Source organism: Folsomia candida, unplaced genomic scaffold (assembly GCF_002217175.1).
Source record: "Folsomia candida strain VU population unplaced genomic scaffold, ASM221717v1 Fcan01_Sc050, whole genome shotgun sequence".
Lineage (NCBI taxonomy): Eukaryota > Metazoa > Arthropoda > Collembola > Entomobryomorpha > Isotomidae > Folsomia > Folsomia candida.
Window position 1 is genome coordinate 346654 of NW_019091242.1, and position 17155 is coordinate 363808.

At 32.2% G+C, this 17155-nt stretch overlaps 1 protein-coding gene and 1 long non-coding RNA gene across 2 annotated transcripts; both read right to left on the minus strand.

Annotated features, from left to right (window-relative positions):
- Positions 1 to 275: 275 nt before the first annotated feature.
- On the minus strand, positions 276 to 1529 carry LOC118433396. Its single transcript, XR_004833361.1, has 3 exons — positions 657 to 1529; positions 507 to 581; positions 276 to 440 (listed from the first exon to the last, which is right to left on the minus strand). It is a non-coding gene; the product is annotated as an uncharacterized LOC118433396 (long non-coding RNA).
- A 12632-nt stretch (positions 1530 to 14161) lies between these two features.
- On the minus strand, positions 14162 to 15549 carry LOC118433382. Its single transcript, XM_035845294.1, has 4 exons — positions 15411 to 15549; positions 15139 to 15245; positions 14760 to 14966; positions 14162 to 14684 (listed from the first exon to the last, which is right to left on the minus strand). The coding sequence occupies exons 1-4, from the start codon at positions 15547 to 15549 to the stop codon at positions 14403 to 14405; spliced, it is 735 nt and encodes a 244-aa protein (XP_035701187.1). The 3' UTR covers positions 14162 to 14402.
- Positions 15550 to 17155: the final 1606 nt, after the last annotated feature.

Consider the following 17155-nt stretch of genomic DNA (forward strand, 5'->3'; position numbering starts at 1 on the left):
CAGATTTGTACCCTCCATGTTTGGATGCATAAAGTAATAATTTTCATATTTTAATATTTTCAGATTAATATTCATACAAAAGATTCATTCATATTTCGAAATTTAAGAAGCACATTTTGTTGGAATTAGTAAAGTTTGTGACGAATTATGCCTTCCCGACCGTAATTACGACACTTTATGCGTATCCCACGCGTTACCCAGGTTCTTACTGCAAATGATGAGATAACTTAACTATTTACTACTAAAATAAGCACGCAATACACCGCTGATACAAATACCAATGACAATTACGATTTATTGACTTCAACACGAAATCTGACCAGGCCTGCTTTAGCTACTGAGAACAATGACTTTTTGATAAGAACAATGAACACTTTAAACTGTTGAATGAAGATCAGATTTATTCACCATTGCGACCGGTTTCGAATAACTTCATCAGGCTATATGGTGAAAGATATGCAAATTTTATATTATAAATAAATTTAAGGGACAATTATAATTATTACCTATGGTGTAAATTAAATATACTCGAATTGTAAAGACATCTTTTCTTATAAAAAGCGATTAATTCCACTGTCACGCTAAAGAGATTAAATAAGTAAATAAATATTTATACATGTACATATACAAATATGCTGCTACTAAGTGCAAATTACCTGTTTCACAGTTTATGATTAATAGTTCAAATTTTGAAACAAAAACTACAAATACATTTATAAAATAACACTGAACAGTGTGGACAAGTATTAATAGTGGTGGTGGTGGGCAAGCTAAAAATCATTCGTAGCGTTTATGATTTACATAACTTAATTTGAGAACAGTACTTGTCCATGTATTACTTACAAATATCCTTAAGTGTATTGACTTTCTTATAACTACAAATCATATTCCATGAGTTCACAATATGCTTATATTTATCATTATTAGACTTGTTGGCTTCATTTCGTATAAAATCTATTGCTATTTTGGATAAATTTGATACAGCATTATAGTATGGCATTACAATATACTTCGTATTTATATCCTGAGTCTTGATCGTTTCTGTTTTGACCTTAAATTTCTGCAAAATGTCTGCATTATAAAGAGACAAGTTTTCAATTATGAGCTTTTTGTTGGGAGTAAGTAGTTCAAATCTGTCTAGTTGATAAAGTTTAGTTTTTGTATCTACTAACAAATTATTTGGGTAACAACGATTACGAAAATGGTTTAGCATAATTTCTATTTCATTATTTTTAGTATTATTATCTGTACATATTCTTACAATTCTCATTCCTTGACTAAATGGTAAAGATCGCAATAAATGTTTTGGTAGGTTGCTAAAATAGTGTGCATATAAGGGTTTAGCCATTGGTTTTTTGTATAACGACGTCTCGATTTTGTTTTCAGATGATAAAATTACATTTACATCTAAGAAATTTACAATTTCATCATGATAATTTAACGTAAATGTCAAAAAATCATGTTTGAAAGTTTCTTCGCACCAGGATTCAAAGTTGTGTATGTAAGTTGTACTAATAATCATAAAACCATCGTCCACAAAACGCGAGTGGAATTCAATTTCAGGTTTATCGTTAAATACCTTAAGGTGCGTTTATGCTTCACGTAATCGTCACGTTCTCCTCCAAATCCGATTTTTTGATTGGTTAAAATTTTTAATTGTCGTAGTGATAATTTAGTTCAGCCAATCAAAAAATCGGATTTGAAGGAGGACGTGACGATGACGTGAAGCATAAACACCACTTTATTTAGCTCACAATCTGCAGTTATGTTGGCTATGCTGACTGAGGCTGCATTTCCCATGGCGATGCCTTTTCGTTGTTTGTAGAATAGACGATAATATTCAATAAAATTATAGTCTAAACATAAATTTAGCATTAATTTAAAATCAGAACATGTAAAATTATATGGTAAATTGAGCGTTGGTTTATGTTCTAAAAAAGCTTCAAGGCAATATTTTTTACATAAAGTAATGTCTAGATTAGTGTACATACTATCAATATCATGGGTTAACAGTTTATATTTTGTATTTTTCGAGAGTCGTAAGTTTTCAACTAATAACAAGAAATGTCTGGTGTCGAGGATTAAATTGGAAATTTTATTCATAATCGGTTGAAGTATATAATCCACTAAACCTCTTATGTTTCTATTGTAGGAATAAACTGTACTCGTAATAGGTCTACCTGGTGGAATTACTATTACGTCGTACTTCTTGTGTATTTTAGGGAGAATGTAAAATTTGCAAGGTTTACTATTCATAATTATTAATTGATGTAATTCTGTCTCATTATCAAATTTAATTTTAAGGTATTTAATTTTGTCTTCAAATTCACTTACTTCGAATTCACTTACTTCGTTCGTAATGAGTCCTTGTTGATGGTTCATAAATTGTTTCTTCATTAAGATGCTTTAAAATTTCGTTTTTGTAATCGGATTCGAAAAGTACACAAATTCCAGCATTTTTGTCTGCGTTCTGTAAAACTAGATTATTATTTTTAATATAGTTCTTGAAATGTACAAGTGTCTCGTTAGGTATGAAAATATAATGTTTCTTTGATCTCATAACACGGTTTTTAAAATCATCAGAAATAAACTCGTTGGGAAATATTTCTGATTCAATGTCACAATGAACTTTATTTACTCGAGCTCTTTTCTTTGCATTGATACAAAAACGATCAAAACTGTTGAGAAGTTTCTTATTTCCTCTTTCTTCAAAGAATACTTGCCAACTTAATTTTCTTAAATTTTCAGCTAAACATGAATCAATTAATTTGAGGTTTGGTTTAACTGAATTGCAAAAATTTAAACCAAATGATACAATAAAATTAATGAAAATAGGTAAGTCTAAATTTGTAAAGTTGAATATGGGTGGTTTACTTTGTTTAAAGTATAAAAAGCTTTTAAATAGTTTGGAATGCTGAGATTTGCTCAATTTTGTGTTAAATTGTAAAATTTTTTGTAAGTTAATAAACTTGCGGGATTTGTTAATTTTAACTGGTTTATTTTTATTATATTTGCACTTAATAGCAGCTGGGTCTCATGTGAAGGGGGCATAGATTTTCGATGGGGAATGAAGAGTTGATAATTTTCCTGGATTTTGTGCAAGTTCCATGAAATTGGTTCGTGGGTGTTTGAAATAACTATTTTGTCTTTGACGCCCTCGTGCATATTGACCACCTCTCCTATTTGGTGGAATTTGTCCTCGAGATTGATTGTTATCTTGTTGAGGAGAGTTTTGTGTTGATTTAGCAGCATTAATGGGAATTCGACGAAATTTATTATTTTGTTGATATCTACCTTGATATCCTCGTGTACGTAAGTAATATCGATCATTTCTGGGTTTCTGGTTACCATAATATTGCATATCTTGGGGGTGGCGATTTGTTTCTTGACGAGATTCATTATTATTTCTTCCTTGTCGAAAAGTTGTGAAATCATTAGAAAACTCAATGCCATTGTTCTGAATGTGATTAACTATATTTTTTGAAAAGTGATTGGAGAGTTCTGGGGGAAGTTCATCCGGGTTTGCTTTCCTCCAGCTTGGTTCGGTATGTATAAGTTTTGTGTTGTATTGTGTCCAATCTATAATTGTTACCGAATGAGCTTTCGGAAATTCAATTTTTGAGCGATTATAAGTCACACCAATTATATATTCAATTGCATTTTTCCACAATACAATACAACGCTTAATTCCGCCTCAGCTGAGAATGTAAACAAACCTTCCCTTATCTGATATAATTTCCCCAAACAACGAGAAAACCCCCACTCTAATATACTACCTATCTGTATTGAGGGTGGACAACCAACCAACAACACATAACCAAGACCGGACAACCAGATCTCGTACTACTACTACTTACGCTACCGCTGCTGACTTGATGGTTGCAGGCTCCCTCGCTGCTTGGCAACCCTCGATCTGGTCACTCCGCACGACTCTCGTCGCAAGTTCCCCACTCTTGACTACTCTTTTGTAACACCCCGAGCCTAACTAATTACAACTTTACACATAAAATTACTTGCTATCCTACTAATTAACAATACAATATTTTTAGTACACTTTGCTATTACTATTTACTCACTAATTATGCATTAACATCCTTCAAAATGTAACTAGCACGCGCACACTGAGGCATCAATTTAAATACATATATCACACTCCCCCTCCCCCAAAGCAACGCATATAAATTGAATTACATTGAATAGTTTGCACATTAACCTAATTTACAATACACAAATAATATTCACATGTTCACTGAAAGTTGAGCGATTAAAAAAAGTCAAACTTCGAAGCCAATATTCGCAATTTTTATATAATTAGCTTAGTAAGTTTATATAGATATTGGGCTTTGGATTGATAAAGTAATAATTTTCATGTTTTATATTTTCTGATTAGTATTTTGGCAAATTTATAACTTTCGACTAAACTATGGCGAAATTTTGGAACATTTGTAAATACGCAGATTTAATGAAATTAGTTACAAAGTTCAAAGTCGAAGCGAATATTCGCAATATTTATGTAATTGAAATAATACAATTTTACAGATTTTTAAGTTCTTTGACATAATTTGAGAGGATAAAGTAATAATTTTCATATATTATATTTTCAGATTAGTATTTACCTACATGCGTAATTTTAGACTAACCTGTTGCGAAATTTGGATACATACACAGATTTTAATGGAATTAGCAAAACTGAAAAATTAAAGAATGTTCCAATTCGAAGCCGATATGGTCACAATTTTTATAATGAAATTAATAAATTCATACAGATTCTGACCCTCTATGTTTGTAATTTGGGAGCATAAAGTAAAATTTTAATATTTTTTGAAATCAATATAAATTCATAGTTATCAGATTCTACAATTTCGAAATTTTGGACGGCATAATTAGTAAAGTAAATTGAGTAGTTAAAACAATTGTCACGGTTCGTAGCCAACATTTGAAATTTTAATGAATTGAAACTACGTTCACATTAATTTTACAGGTTTCTTGCAGATATTACAGGTTTTACAGATTTGTAATTTCACAAAATCTAATAATTTGATATCATAAAATTCTAATTTTCACATTTTATATTTTCACATTAATATTTACGTAAATTCACAATTTTTAATTATACTGTGACAAAGTCTAGTTGAATAGTTGAAACGTGTCACGCCAAATAAAAATATTGGCAATTTTCATGCGATTAACTTAATAAATTTGTACAGATTCATTAATTTGAAGTAAAATAATTTGAAATCAAAACGTAATAATTTTCATATTTTATATTCCCAGCTTCATATATATTTACACAAATTCATAATTTTCATCTATTTAAACTAAGACGGAATTTTTGTGTAAATTCCCAGATTTCATGGAATTAGTGAAGTTGAATAAATAGTTAAAAAATGTGACACACTCCGAACCTAAAACAAATATTCGCAAGTTTTGTGTAAAGCGATTAATACAATTATATAGATTTTGTCTCTAGCTTACATAATTTCAGAACATAAACTAATAATAATTTTCATATTTTCAGATCAATATTTACATAACGTTCGTAATTTTTGACTAAACTAGGACTACATTTTGTACTTATACGGAAATTTCTTCTGGAATTATTAAAGTTGCGTAGTTCAATAGTGTCACAGTTCGAAGTCAATATTCGCAATTTTTATTATGCAATGAGATTCGAACAGCTGAACAGGTGATTCGAATCCGTAAATTCTAGGACAACCACAATTTGAAATCACAGAGTTCAAATGTTCATATTTTATACAGATGTATTTTCAGATTAGCATTTACATAAATTCATAATTTCCCACTAATCTAAATATGACGAGATGATTAATGCAGTTGTACAGATTTATCGTATTTCAAGATAACTAATTGGAAATCATAAATTCGCAAATTAATCATAAATTAATTTAAATTCTGCTAATTTGAATATATCATATTTTGAAATGAATATTTACGGAAATTCATAATTTTCGATTACACTACGACGCACATTCTGTGTGCGCAGATTTTACTAGAATTTTTAAAGTTGAATAGGTAAAGTCCTAAGCAGAATAAAAATATTCGCAAATTTTACGCAACGAAAGTAAAAAATATTTACAGATCGAATACTCTTACCTCAAGTAGTTTGAGATCATAGCGTAATAATTTTCAGATTCATATCAGCGTAAATTCATAATTTTCGACTAAAATATGACGAAATTTTATGGACATTTGTAAATACGCAGATTTTAATTTAATTGGTTGAGTTAATTCTTTAAAAACTGTTTCGTTCGAAGCGGATTAAACAGATTCTCAATTTTTATGGAACAAGATTAATTAATTCATATAGATCGATTAAGCTCATTACATCAGATCATAATGTAATAAGTTTCATATGTTCATATTCAGATTCATAAATAAATTTATAATTTTCAAATATTCACCAATTTTTTGAATTATATTAAATTAATTTTATTGAATGTTAACATTGGTATTAATCTCAAAATATATGTCAAAATATAAAAATTTGAAAATTATTACATGATGATCAAAACGGGCAAAAGAGCAATCTGTATAAACTTAATGTAAATGCTCCTTACATGCAAATTGCAAGTGTTGTCGTCAAACTGTGACACTTTTTTAACTATTCAACTTTTGACTTATTCCAGCACAATCTGCGTACAAAAATATCGTCATACTTTAGCTTCGTTTCGTCATATCCAGAAAATACACTCCATCTCGTCGTCACAAAGTATGTGACAACAAAAATAAATCCTGTCTGACTTGATGTTATGTAACTCTATTTTGCAAATATTATGCAAAATTGCGCTGCAAAACCAGCATCATGTCATTTCATTGACGACATTGACATTGACGAAATCTCAGCAGTGTAACTGACACATCGCATCCCATTGAATTTTGACCCCTGTTTTTGTTGATGATGATTTGATGCTGACAATTTTTTTGAATGAGGTGCTCGTGCCGTGTAAAGTAAAATGTTGCCCAATCAATAATATTCAGCCAGACTGCAAATGCTGTAATTTTGTAAATAAACAAAAATATATACTTAATTCTTAATGTGTCTCGTGCAATTTGATCCAAGCTGAGAATGTAGGTTTCTCAGCGTATGCTCTCCAATTTTGAACAAAGTAATGTAAATCTACCACAAATTTAATTAGTATTAAATTTGCGAAAGACGCGATCTCCTAATTTGCATGATTCACAAAGATATGTACATCCAAAGAGGAGAAAATTGCTTTATGTAATCTGTGCTTTTATATTTTTTATAATTTCCAAATTTGGCGTCACACGTTGACGAATTTAAAAAAATTCATTTTCGTTTTAATGCGAGAAAAAGAAATCTACAAAGTTTTGTCAGGTTTTGCTTAAAACAAACACTTTCTGGATGCGACAAGACTAAAGTGTGACGAAGATTTTGCACGCAGGTTTTCCTGGAATTAGTCAAGTTGAGTCGTTAAAAAGTGCCAATGTTCGAAGCCAATATATAAAAATTTTGATATAAGAAGATTAATAAATTTATACAGATTTAGTGGAACGTTGAGAATAAATAATTAAATAATTTTTACAAAATTGTAATAATTATCTAAATACTAATCTGATAGTATCAAAATTACTACTTTATAATTTCAAATTAGTCATGATCAACGGTCCATTGAGAATATCTGTAGAACTTCACTTGTCATCTCATTTGCATAAAAATTGCAAATATCGGCTTTGAACTGGGACACTTTTCAACTACTCAACTTACATGATTAATTCTAGTTCTATCAAAACTTTGCGTACACAATTTCGAAATTGACGAATATGAAAATTATGAAAATATTGTGCAAATATTAAGGTGTCCTCGCATACGGGTTTTGAGTTTGGGTAATTGTGTCTCAACTTTCCCTTCGTCTGAGTATTAAAATGGTGATTTTGAAACCTGTTCATCGCCATAATAAATAAAAAATAGATGAAAAATAATAAGTAAAAATTAAATATTTTCTCATGGAAGAAAAAAATATCAAAATTCTGCCCTCGTAACTTTGTAAACCTAAAAATTTTTGATTTTTAGGTGGATTCAAATCTTCAAACTTTAAAAAACCACGTGGATGAACCGGGTTCAAAATCGCCATTTGAATATATGGAAGTAGGGAAAGTTGAGACACAACAATTCAAAATCAAAACCCGCATACAATGCCACCTTAATATGAAAATATGCAAATTATTACTTGATCCTCTCCAACTAGTACCTGTATAAATTTATTGATCTACTTATACAAAAATTGCGAATGTTGGCTTCGAAGTTTGACATTTTTTAATCTCTCAACCCAGCTAATTCCAGCAAAATGTGCGTATTATACTTCGAAATTTGCAAATATGAAAATTATGAATTTATTATGTGAAAATTAATCTGAAATATAAATTTTTAAAAATCTTAAAATATGAAAAATATTACTTTATTTTCCCAAACAAAGAAGGTAAAAATCTACATTTCAATGATCTCATTACATACAAATTGCGAATATATTACCAAAGAACTATTACACTTTAATTAACTAACTTTAATTACCTTTATTAATACTATTAACATCGAATCAACGTGTCTAAATAAAAGTTATAAAATTTCTAAGTATAATAAAAATTATGCATTTACGTAAATAGTAATCTGAAGGGTTAAATTTAATGCACCATCGAATTAGCTTAAACTTGCCACTACTTTTAGCCGAATTCGCCAATGGATGAAATTTTTCCAACTTTAGCCTTTTTAGCCACCAACTTAGATGGTGGTTACCATAAAATTAGATGAGCTGCTATTAAGATATTTGATGACGTTAAATATGGAATAGTACACAAAAACAATGCACAATTTACAATAATATCATTGCTAGATTGGTTTTTCCGTTGTAACACGTTGAGTTAGAGCAGGTCTGGAGGAGTTATTTACCCATCCTCCCCCCAAGCAGCCCATATAGCACAGCGGTCTTCGCGGTAAGCCTCCAAGTTTTGGGGTCGTGGGTTCGAACCCCGGTCGCGGCATTTATCCTCGTTTGCATTTTTCTTGATTTTGTAGACCTTTTTTTTAGTGGGGGTTTCATAACTTTGACATATGATGACCTGGTGACTATGTGCACCGAAACCGAATTATCCTAATATTTTACACCAGTTCATTCTATTTTGGCGTTCAAATTATTAAATTTGGATAGTTAAATGATTTTCACGCCAAACTAAAATAAAGTGGTGTTAAATAATAGGATAATTCGGATGATTCGGCTAATTTACTTCGATTATATTACCCGAATCATCCGAATGATCCTATTATTTAATACCACTTTATTTTAGTTTGGCGTGAAAATCATTCAAATATCCAAATTTAATAATTTGAACGCCAAAATAGAATGAACTGGTGTAAAATATTAGGATAATTCGGTTTCGGTGCACATAGTAACCAGGTCATCATATGTCAAAGTTATGAAACCCCCACTAAAAAAAAGGTCTACAAAATCAAGAAAAATGCAAACGAGGATACCGCGACCGGGGTTCGAACCCACGACCCCAAAACTTGGAGGCTTACCGCGAAGACCGCTGTGCTATATGGGCTGCTTGGGGGGAGGACACAGAATATAGATTCTACCAGAAGAATCGATCTTATGTATTCGAGTGACGCTTATGGAAGAACGGGGAGAGCCAAATCACTCGGTGTACGTTTGGCCCACCTGGGGGATGGCACCTCCGCATCATCATCATCAGCACATCTCCTGGCATCAAAAAATGATGATGAAAGCACATAGGTGGCGGTGGCACCCCCATTTGTGCACACCGTCGTAGAGCATCAAGTTTGTGGAGACGCAGCTCAGAATGGTGTGTTCTGGTGCACAAATGGGGGTGCCACCGCCACCTATGTGCTTTCATCATCATTTTTTGATGCCAGGAGATGTGCTGATGATGATGATGCGGAGGTGCCATCCCCCAGGTGGGCCAAATGTAGAATCTATATTCTGTGGGGGGAGGATGGGTAAATAACTCCTCCAGACCTGCTCTAACTCAACGTGTTACAACGGAAAAACCAATCTAGCAATGTAGCGGTAATACGCACATTTTGCTGGAATTAGTTGGGTTGAGAGATTAAAAAATGTCAAACTTCGAAGCCAACATTCGCAATTTTTGTATAAGTAGATCAATAAATTTATACAGGTACTAGTTGTAGAGGATCAAGTAATAATTTGCATATTTTCATATTAAGGTGGCATTGTATGCGGGTTTTGATTTTGAATTGTTGTGTCTCAACTTTCCCTACTTCCATATATTCAAATGGCGATTTTGAACCCGGTTCATCCACGTGGTTTTTTAAAGTTTGAAGATTTGAATCCACCTAAAAATCAAAAATTTTTAGGTTTACAAAGTTACGAGGGCAGAATTTTGATATTTTTTTCTTCCATGAGAAAATATTTAATTTTTACTTATTATTTTTCATCTATTTTTTATTTATTATGGCGATGAACAGGTTTCAAAATCACCATTTTAATACTCAGACGAAGGGAAAGTTGAGACACAATTACCCAAACTCAAAACCCGTATGCGAGGACACCTTAATATTTGCACAATATTTTCATAATTTTCATATTCGTCAATTTCGAAATTGTGTACGCAAAGTTTTGATAGAACTAGAATTAATCATGTAAGTTGAGTAGTTGAAAAGTGTCCCAGTTCAAAGCCGATATTTGCAATTTTTATGCAAATGAGATGACAAGTGAAGTTCTACAGATATTCTCAATGGACCGTTGATCATGACTAATTTGAAATTATAAAGTAGTAATTTTGATACTATCAGATTAGTATTTAGATAAGTTCATAATTTTCGACTAAACCATTATAAAATTTTATGTATTTCTGTAAATACGCAGATTTGCATGGAATTAGTAAAGTGAAGTAATTATAATTGTGTAACAGTTCAAAGCCAAATAAAAATATTCGCAATTGTTATGAAAATTACGTTGTAAGTTTTACAGATTCTGTCTTTCCTTGTTATAGTTTGAGAGCATAAAAGTGTGGATTTTGCGAGGGCGGCCGTAGGCCGCGTGAAGCAAAATCAAGATTATATGATTCTTCCGGAAACGGAATATATCACTGTAATAACTGTTGTTGTAGTGATTGATATCACGTAGTGTGTGCAGTCCCATATTTTCAAAGTGCATGCGCACAATGAAAAAGTAAGAAGAAGGAACCCTACTTGCCACGTCGCGGGTCCGGTAATCTTCACTATTTCAAAGTCACCGAATTTCATATTTTAATTAGTGGGGGAGGGATGGAGGGCAGTGATATATTCCGTTTCCGGAAGAATCATATAATCTTGATTTTGCTTCACGCGGCCTACGGCCGCCCTCGCAAAATCCACAATTATATTTCTTCTTCCTCCAACTACATATATCACTGTAATAACTGTTGTAGTTGTTTAAAGTAAATATGAAATTCGAAAAAATAAAAAACCGAACAAATATGTAACTTGTTTAAACAGTTTTTACTACCAAATAATTTGCTGTGCATCCTTGACCTGTTACATATGTAAATACAAACTTAAATATTATATCATTATTTTAATTTAATTACTTAGTAAAGAATTTGCAAAAGTGGTTCTATCATCTATTTTCTTATTGTAATGTTTAGCAAATACATTTGAACGATTGCTCCAGCCAACTCTTTGAAAAATGGCATCAACATTTACCTTACGACTTGATGCCTTTGAGGTCGCAGCGTGCCTAAAACTGTGACCTGTATAAATACTTGAATCAACTCCAGCCATATCTAAAGTTTTACACAACCATTTGCTAATGGTCTGAGATGTGACCGGTTTGTATGGAGAAACAAAAGATATGAATAAATTAGCACTTTCTCCTCTCAATATTTTAGTTTTTTCTACATACATTTTCAAATTGAAAATCGGACACAAACTTTTGTTCTCGAAAGAAGGGATGATTAAAATTGGATTCGGATTTTTTATCGTAGTTGTTTTTAGAATTGAAGGAATCTTGATTTGAATTGGATCTCCCCATAAAATGTCGTGTATCTGTATTTGTGAAAACACTTGTGCTCTTTGAGCCGTAACTAACGCTAATAATGCTAATACCTTAAGAGTCAACTCTCGTAAAGGAATTGTTTCACTATCTAATGATTTCAACACATCGAGCATTTTACTGGAATCCCATGTTAATGAATATTTAGGTGTGGGCGGTCTTAACTTACTAATACCCTTCATAAACTGAGTAATTAACCTATGTTCGCCTATTTTACAATTATCAATATCGGGAAAAACTGCTGACAAAGCTGATCTAGCAGTGTTTATAGAAGCATAACTTAAACCTGACTCGTACATGTTAGCTAAGAACGACAAATATTTTGACAATTCATTATCATATACATTCCATTTCATAACATTACAAAACGATATCCACTTTTTAAGAGAAGATTCATACTGTTTCCAAGTACTGGCACTACATGATGACTTTAGAATTGAAATGACGTTATCTGGCAGATTCAATATTTTAAATGATTGGCTGACAATAGTGCTGCCATTAATGTTGTCTTGAAACTCAGTGGATGACTCCTATTAGAATATGGACAAAAAAGAAGATCGTTAGCAGGTTTCATAATAATTATTTTTGAAATCTTTAAGTTATGAAATAATGGAAACCACGGTTGGTTTGGCCAATTTGGGGCAACTACAATACCCTGGCAATGCTCTTCCCTGATTTTCTTTAAAACTCGAGTGAGTAATTTAAAGGGAGGAAATGCAAAAAAGAATTCTCCCCATGGTTTAGTAAATGCGTCCACCCATTCAGCGTCCGGACAAGGGAACCAAGAAACGAAGCGAGCACATTGATTTGTTTTATTGGAGGCAAAGAGATCAATTACGGGGCTACCTAATTTGTTACAAATATTATAAAAATATTTGTCCCCTAATTTAAAATCATAACTATCGATATCCAAACGTGAAAGTGAATCAGCAACAATATTATCCTTTGTGCTAATGTAAGAAGCAAATATTATAATTCTTCTCTTTTCACACCACTGCCATATAATTTTTGCAAGCTCCTGACATTGATAGGATCTGCAGCCCCCATATTTATTTATGTACGATATTGCAGTGGTGCTGTCTGACCTAATAAGAACTGATTTATCTGTAAAATCTACCAACGCCAGCAATGCATTATAAATTGCAAGTAACTCTAGTTCGTTAATATGCCTTTTAGCCTCATTGAAATTCCAATGACCCCTAGTTGATCTTCTTGCTCTCGTTGCACCCCAGCCAGTTAGAGATGCATCTGTTGTTAAGGTTAAAAAATATGCTTCCTGCCTGATTTTCTTTCTAGAATGAGAAATATTCTTTATCCACCAATTTAAATCTGCGACTCCTTCATCAGAAATGGTGACCTTGTGATTATAATTCTGATTTGAGATAAAAAGGCCATCAATTTTCTCCATTTCTAACTTTCTAGTGTATACTTGGCCATATTCTACTCCCGGACACGATGATATTAATGTACCAATCAACTCAGCTAAATTTTGAAGAGGAACAGAACTCATATTTATGACACCCTGACATTTTTCTAATCCTCGTGTTTTCTTTTTGTCCGGTAAAGATATTTCCATTGATTCTGAATCTATTAAGAAACCTAAGAATTTTACTCTCTGGCAAGGAATCAATCTTGATTTTTCATCATTAATTGACAAACCCAAGAATTTAAGTAATGAAATTGTTATCTGAGTAGCCCTTTGACATTCTGCATATGTTTCTCCTACTGTTAGCAAATCATCTAGATATGATACGTTAACTATAAGTCTGGATCGCAAATAAGCCAGAACAGGTTTTAAAACCTTTGTGTATAGCCATGGTGCTAATGACAATCCAAATGGAAGACATAAGTATTCATATAGAATACTTTTCCACCGAAATTTCAAAAATTTCCTAGAACTCTTATGCATTGGAATCATGTAATAAGCATCTTTCTGGTCAACAACGGTAAAATAACAGTTTGGTGTCACTAATGCGAGTGCAGTTCTTATATCTTCCATTTTGAAATGATCAACCAGAATAAAATTATTTAAAAGTTTTAAATTAAGAACAAACCTACGAGAACCGTCTGGTTTAGGAACTGTGAAAATGCTAGATAAAAATTGACCTTCCTCTTCTTTAGAGATTTGAATAACTCCACTGCTAACCATCTCATTAATACATGAATCAATATAACCTGATTCAACTTCATTCATTTTAGGGATATTAGGTTCTTTGGCCTGACTAGGTGTGTGATTAAATATTAATTTATAGCCCGAAATAGCCTTAAGTACAAAATCATCAGAAGTTATAGTTTTCCAATTTTCTACATAAAATCTTAATCTACCTGCCTTCTCATTTGTAATATTTTGATTTATGGTTGTCGAAATTGTCGTTGTGGATAATTTCCTCGGTTGAATCCTCGCTGGTTGAATTGTCCCCGAGTTTGACCTCGAAACTGCCCTTGCGTCCCTCGATGGGTCTGGAATCGTGGGAACGGGCGTTGGAAGTTTAAATTTCCGGTATTTCTTGAGAAATTGTATGGACGGAACCGAGTAGTCCTTGTCATTGACGATCGAATAACAGTTGAAGCTGCTTTTGACGTCTTTAAAGTTTCGCTCAAATTGTCACCAAAAAGATATTCCGATACTGGCAACTGTTTATCAATTATTTCTCATTGCAGAATATTATTACGATGTAACATATTGAGTAAATAAATAATAATAATCACCTGTTTGTTGCAAATTGCACTGTACTCTGGATTAATTAATTTTTTCACTTCCTGACGGCGTTTCATATTGCTCGCCTGCAGCTGATCGCCCAAAATATTTCCTCCATCAATAGCTAATTTCAAAATCCTTTTCTTCACCTCTTGAGGGATCTCATTTGAGTGAGTGGCAACCTCATTTGCAATTTCGGCCACGTAATTAGACCAAAGCTAATTGATTGTTGAACTTGTTGAGTTTGGATATCTGCCAGCCTTGCACCCGTAGGTAAATGGGCCCAGATTTCAGAATTCATTTTCGGAACAGCAAAACCCTTGCAGTTGGACGGGATATTTATCTGATCTTTGAGTTTTGGGCAATTTCCTTCGTCAAAGGACGACTAACTGTTTTTGAAAACCCCTCAGAGATTTGTGGAAGCAGATCGGGACCATATTCAATGCTGCCCTCAATATCTTTCATAATCTCTACCAGCTCGTTATCGTCCTGACCATCTAATTAATGAATTCATTCTTAGATTTTAAACTTAGAGATAAAATTATATTTTATTTTTCGTGCAATATTATTACCATGTGGTTTATCTTGAAACATATTTGCAAAATTCTCAGATTCCTACTCCTGAGAATTGTCCTCCTCGTCTGAGAGACCAAGTGACCAACCCTTGTCCTTTGGAGTCTGTCCTTGAGGAATATCATTCTTCCCTACTGCTTCTTTCAAAGAATCCAGCTCTTTTTGCTGAGTCGCAATAAATATGGACATTGATTCTACTTGACCTTTTAACTCGTTATAATCCGACATGGCTGTTAAAACCAAAAAACATCGGAAATTAAAATTAATGTGGGCCAGCGCGGGACACCACGTCTCCGTCACCTTTTCAAGGTGGCTCGGAGTTATTTTGTTTAATTCTTCACAATTAATTATATTTTCTAAATAAAAATACCCTCAATTCATGGGAATTACTCTAGACTTACCTGGTGACCGAATGGGACCTCTTATGTTGAAAAAGAAACTGGAAATCTTCTTTAAAAAATTACAATTTTTCACGGGCTAAGATGGCGACAGCACAACACTACCATGAAATCAACAGTGAAGATTACCGGACCCGCGACGTGGCAAGTAGGGTTCCTTCTTCTTACTTTTTCATTGTGCGCATGCACTTTGAAAATATGGGACTGCACACACTACGTGATATCAATCACTACAACAACAGTTATTACAGTGATATATGTAGTTGGAGGAAGAAGAAATATAATAATAATTTTCATTTGTTCGGATTAAGATTTACATAAATTCAACCTTGTGGACTAACCTATGACGAAATTTTTGTAACTAAAAAAATTTTCATGGAATTGGTAAAGTTGAGTTGTTAAAAATATGTCACCGTTCGAAGCGGAATAAAAACGTTCGCTATACATATTTATAGATTTACGACTTTTTGAGATGAGTTTATCTTATCTCATCTCATGTGAAGATAAGTGTGAGATGAGATGGCGAGAGATGAGATGTTCATAGCCCTCTGTCTTTTAAAATTTGTAGATTTTAATGCACCTAAAAATTATCGATTTTTGGATAATTGGTGATATTTGAAAATTATGAATTTATTTATAAACCCGAATATGAAATTATGAAAATTATTACGTTCCGATCTCAAGAGTTGGGCTTGATCGATTGAATCGATAAATTTATTAATCTTATTAGATAAAAATTGCAAATATTTGTATTCACCTTCGCACTTTCAAAAGTTAAGTCGAAAATTATGAATTTACGTAAATACTAATTTGAAAATATAAAATATGAAAATTAGAATTTTTTTATTTCAAATTATTTATGCGTACAAGCGAAATCTGTACGACTATATTAATCATCTCATTGCATACAAATAATATGGCTTCGAACTATGACACTTTTTAACTATGCAACTTTAATAATTCCAGAGAAAATTTGCATATTTAAACATGAACAAAATTTAGTCCTAATTAACTCGAAAATTATGAACATTCTGTAAATATTGATCTGCAAATATGAAAATTACTACTTTGCACTTTGTGCTCTCAAATTATAACGACCATGCATACAAAATCTGTAAAATTATATTAATCTCTTTACATAAAACTTGCGAATATTTGTTCTGGGTTCGGATTGTGACACACATTTTAACTACTCAATTTCACTAATTCCATTAAAATCTGGGTATTTACACAAACAAAAATTTCGTCGTAGTTTAGACGAAAAATAAGAATTTTCGTAAATATCTATTAAGCTGGGAATATAAAATATGAAAATAATTACGTTTTGATTACAAATTATTTCACTTACTTCAAATTAACGAATCTGTACAAATTTATTAATTTAATAGACTGAAAATTGCAAATATTTTTATTTGGCATGCCATTTTTTTAATTAG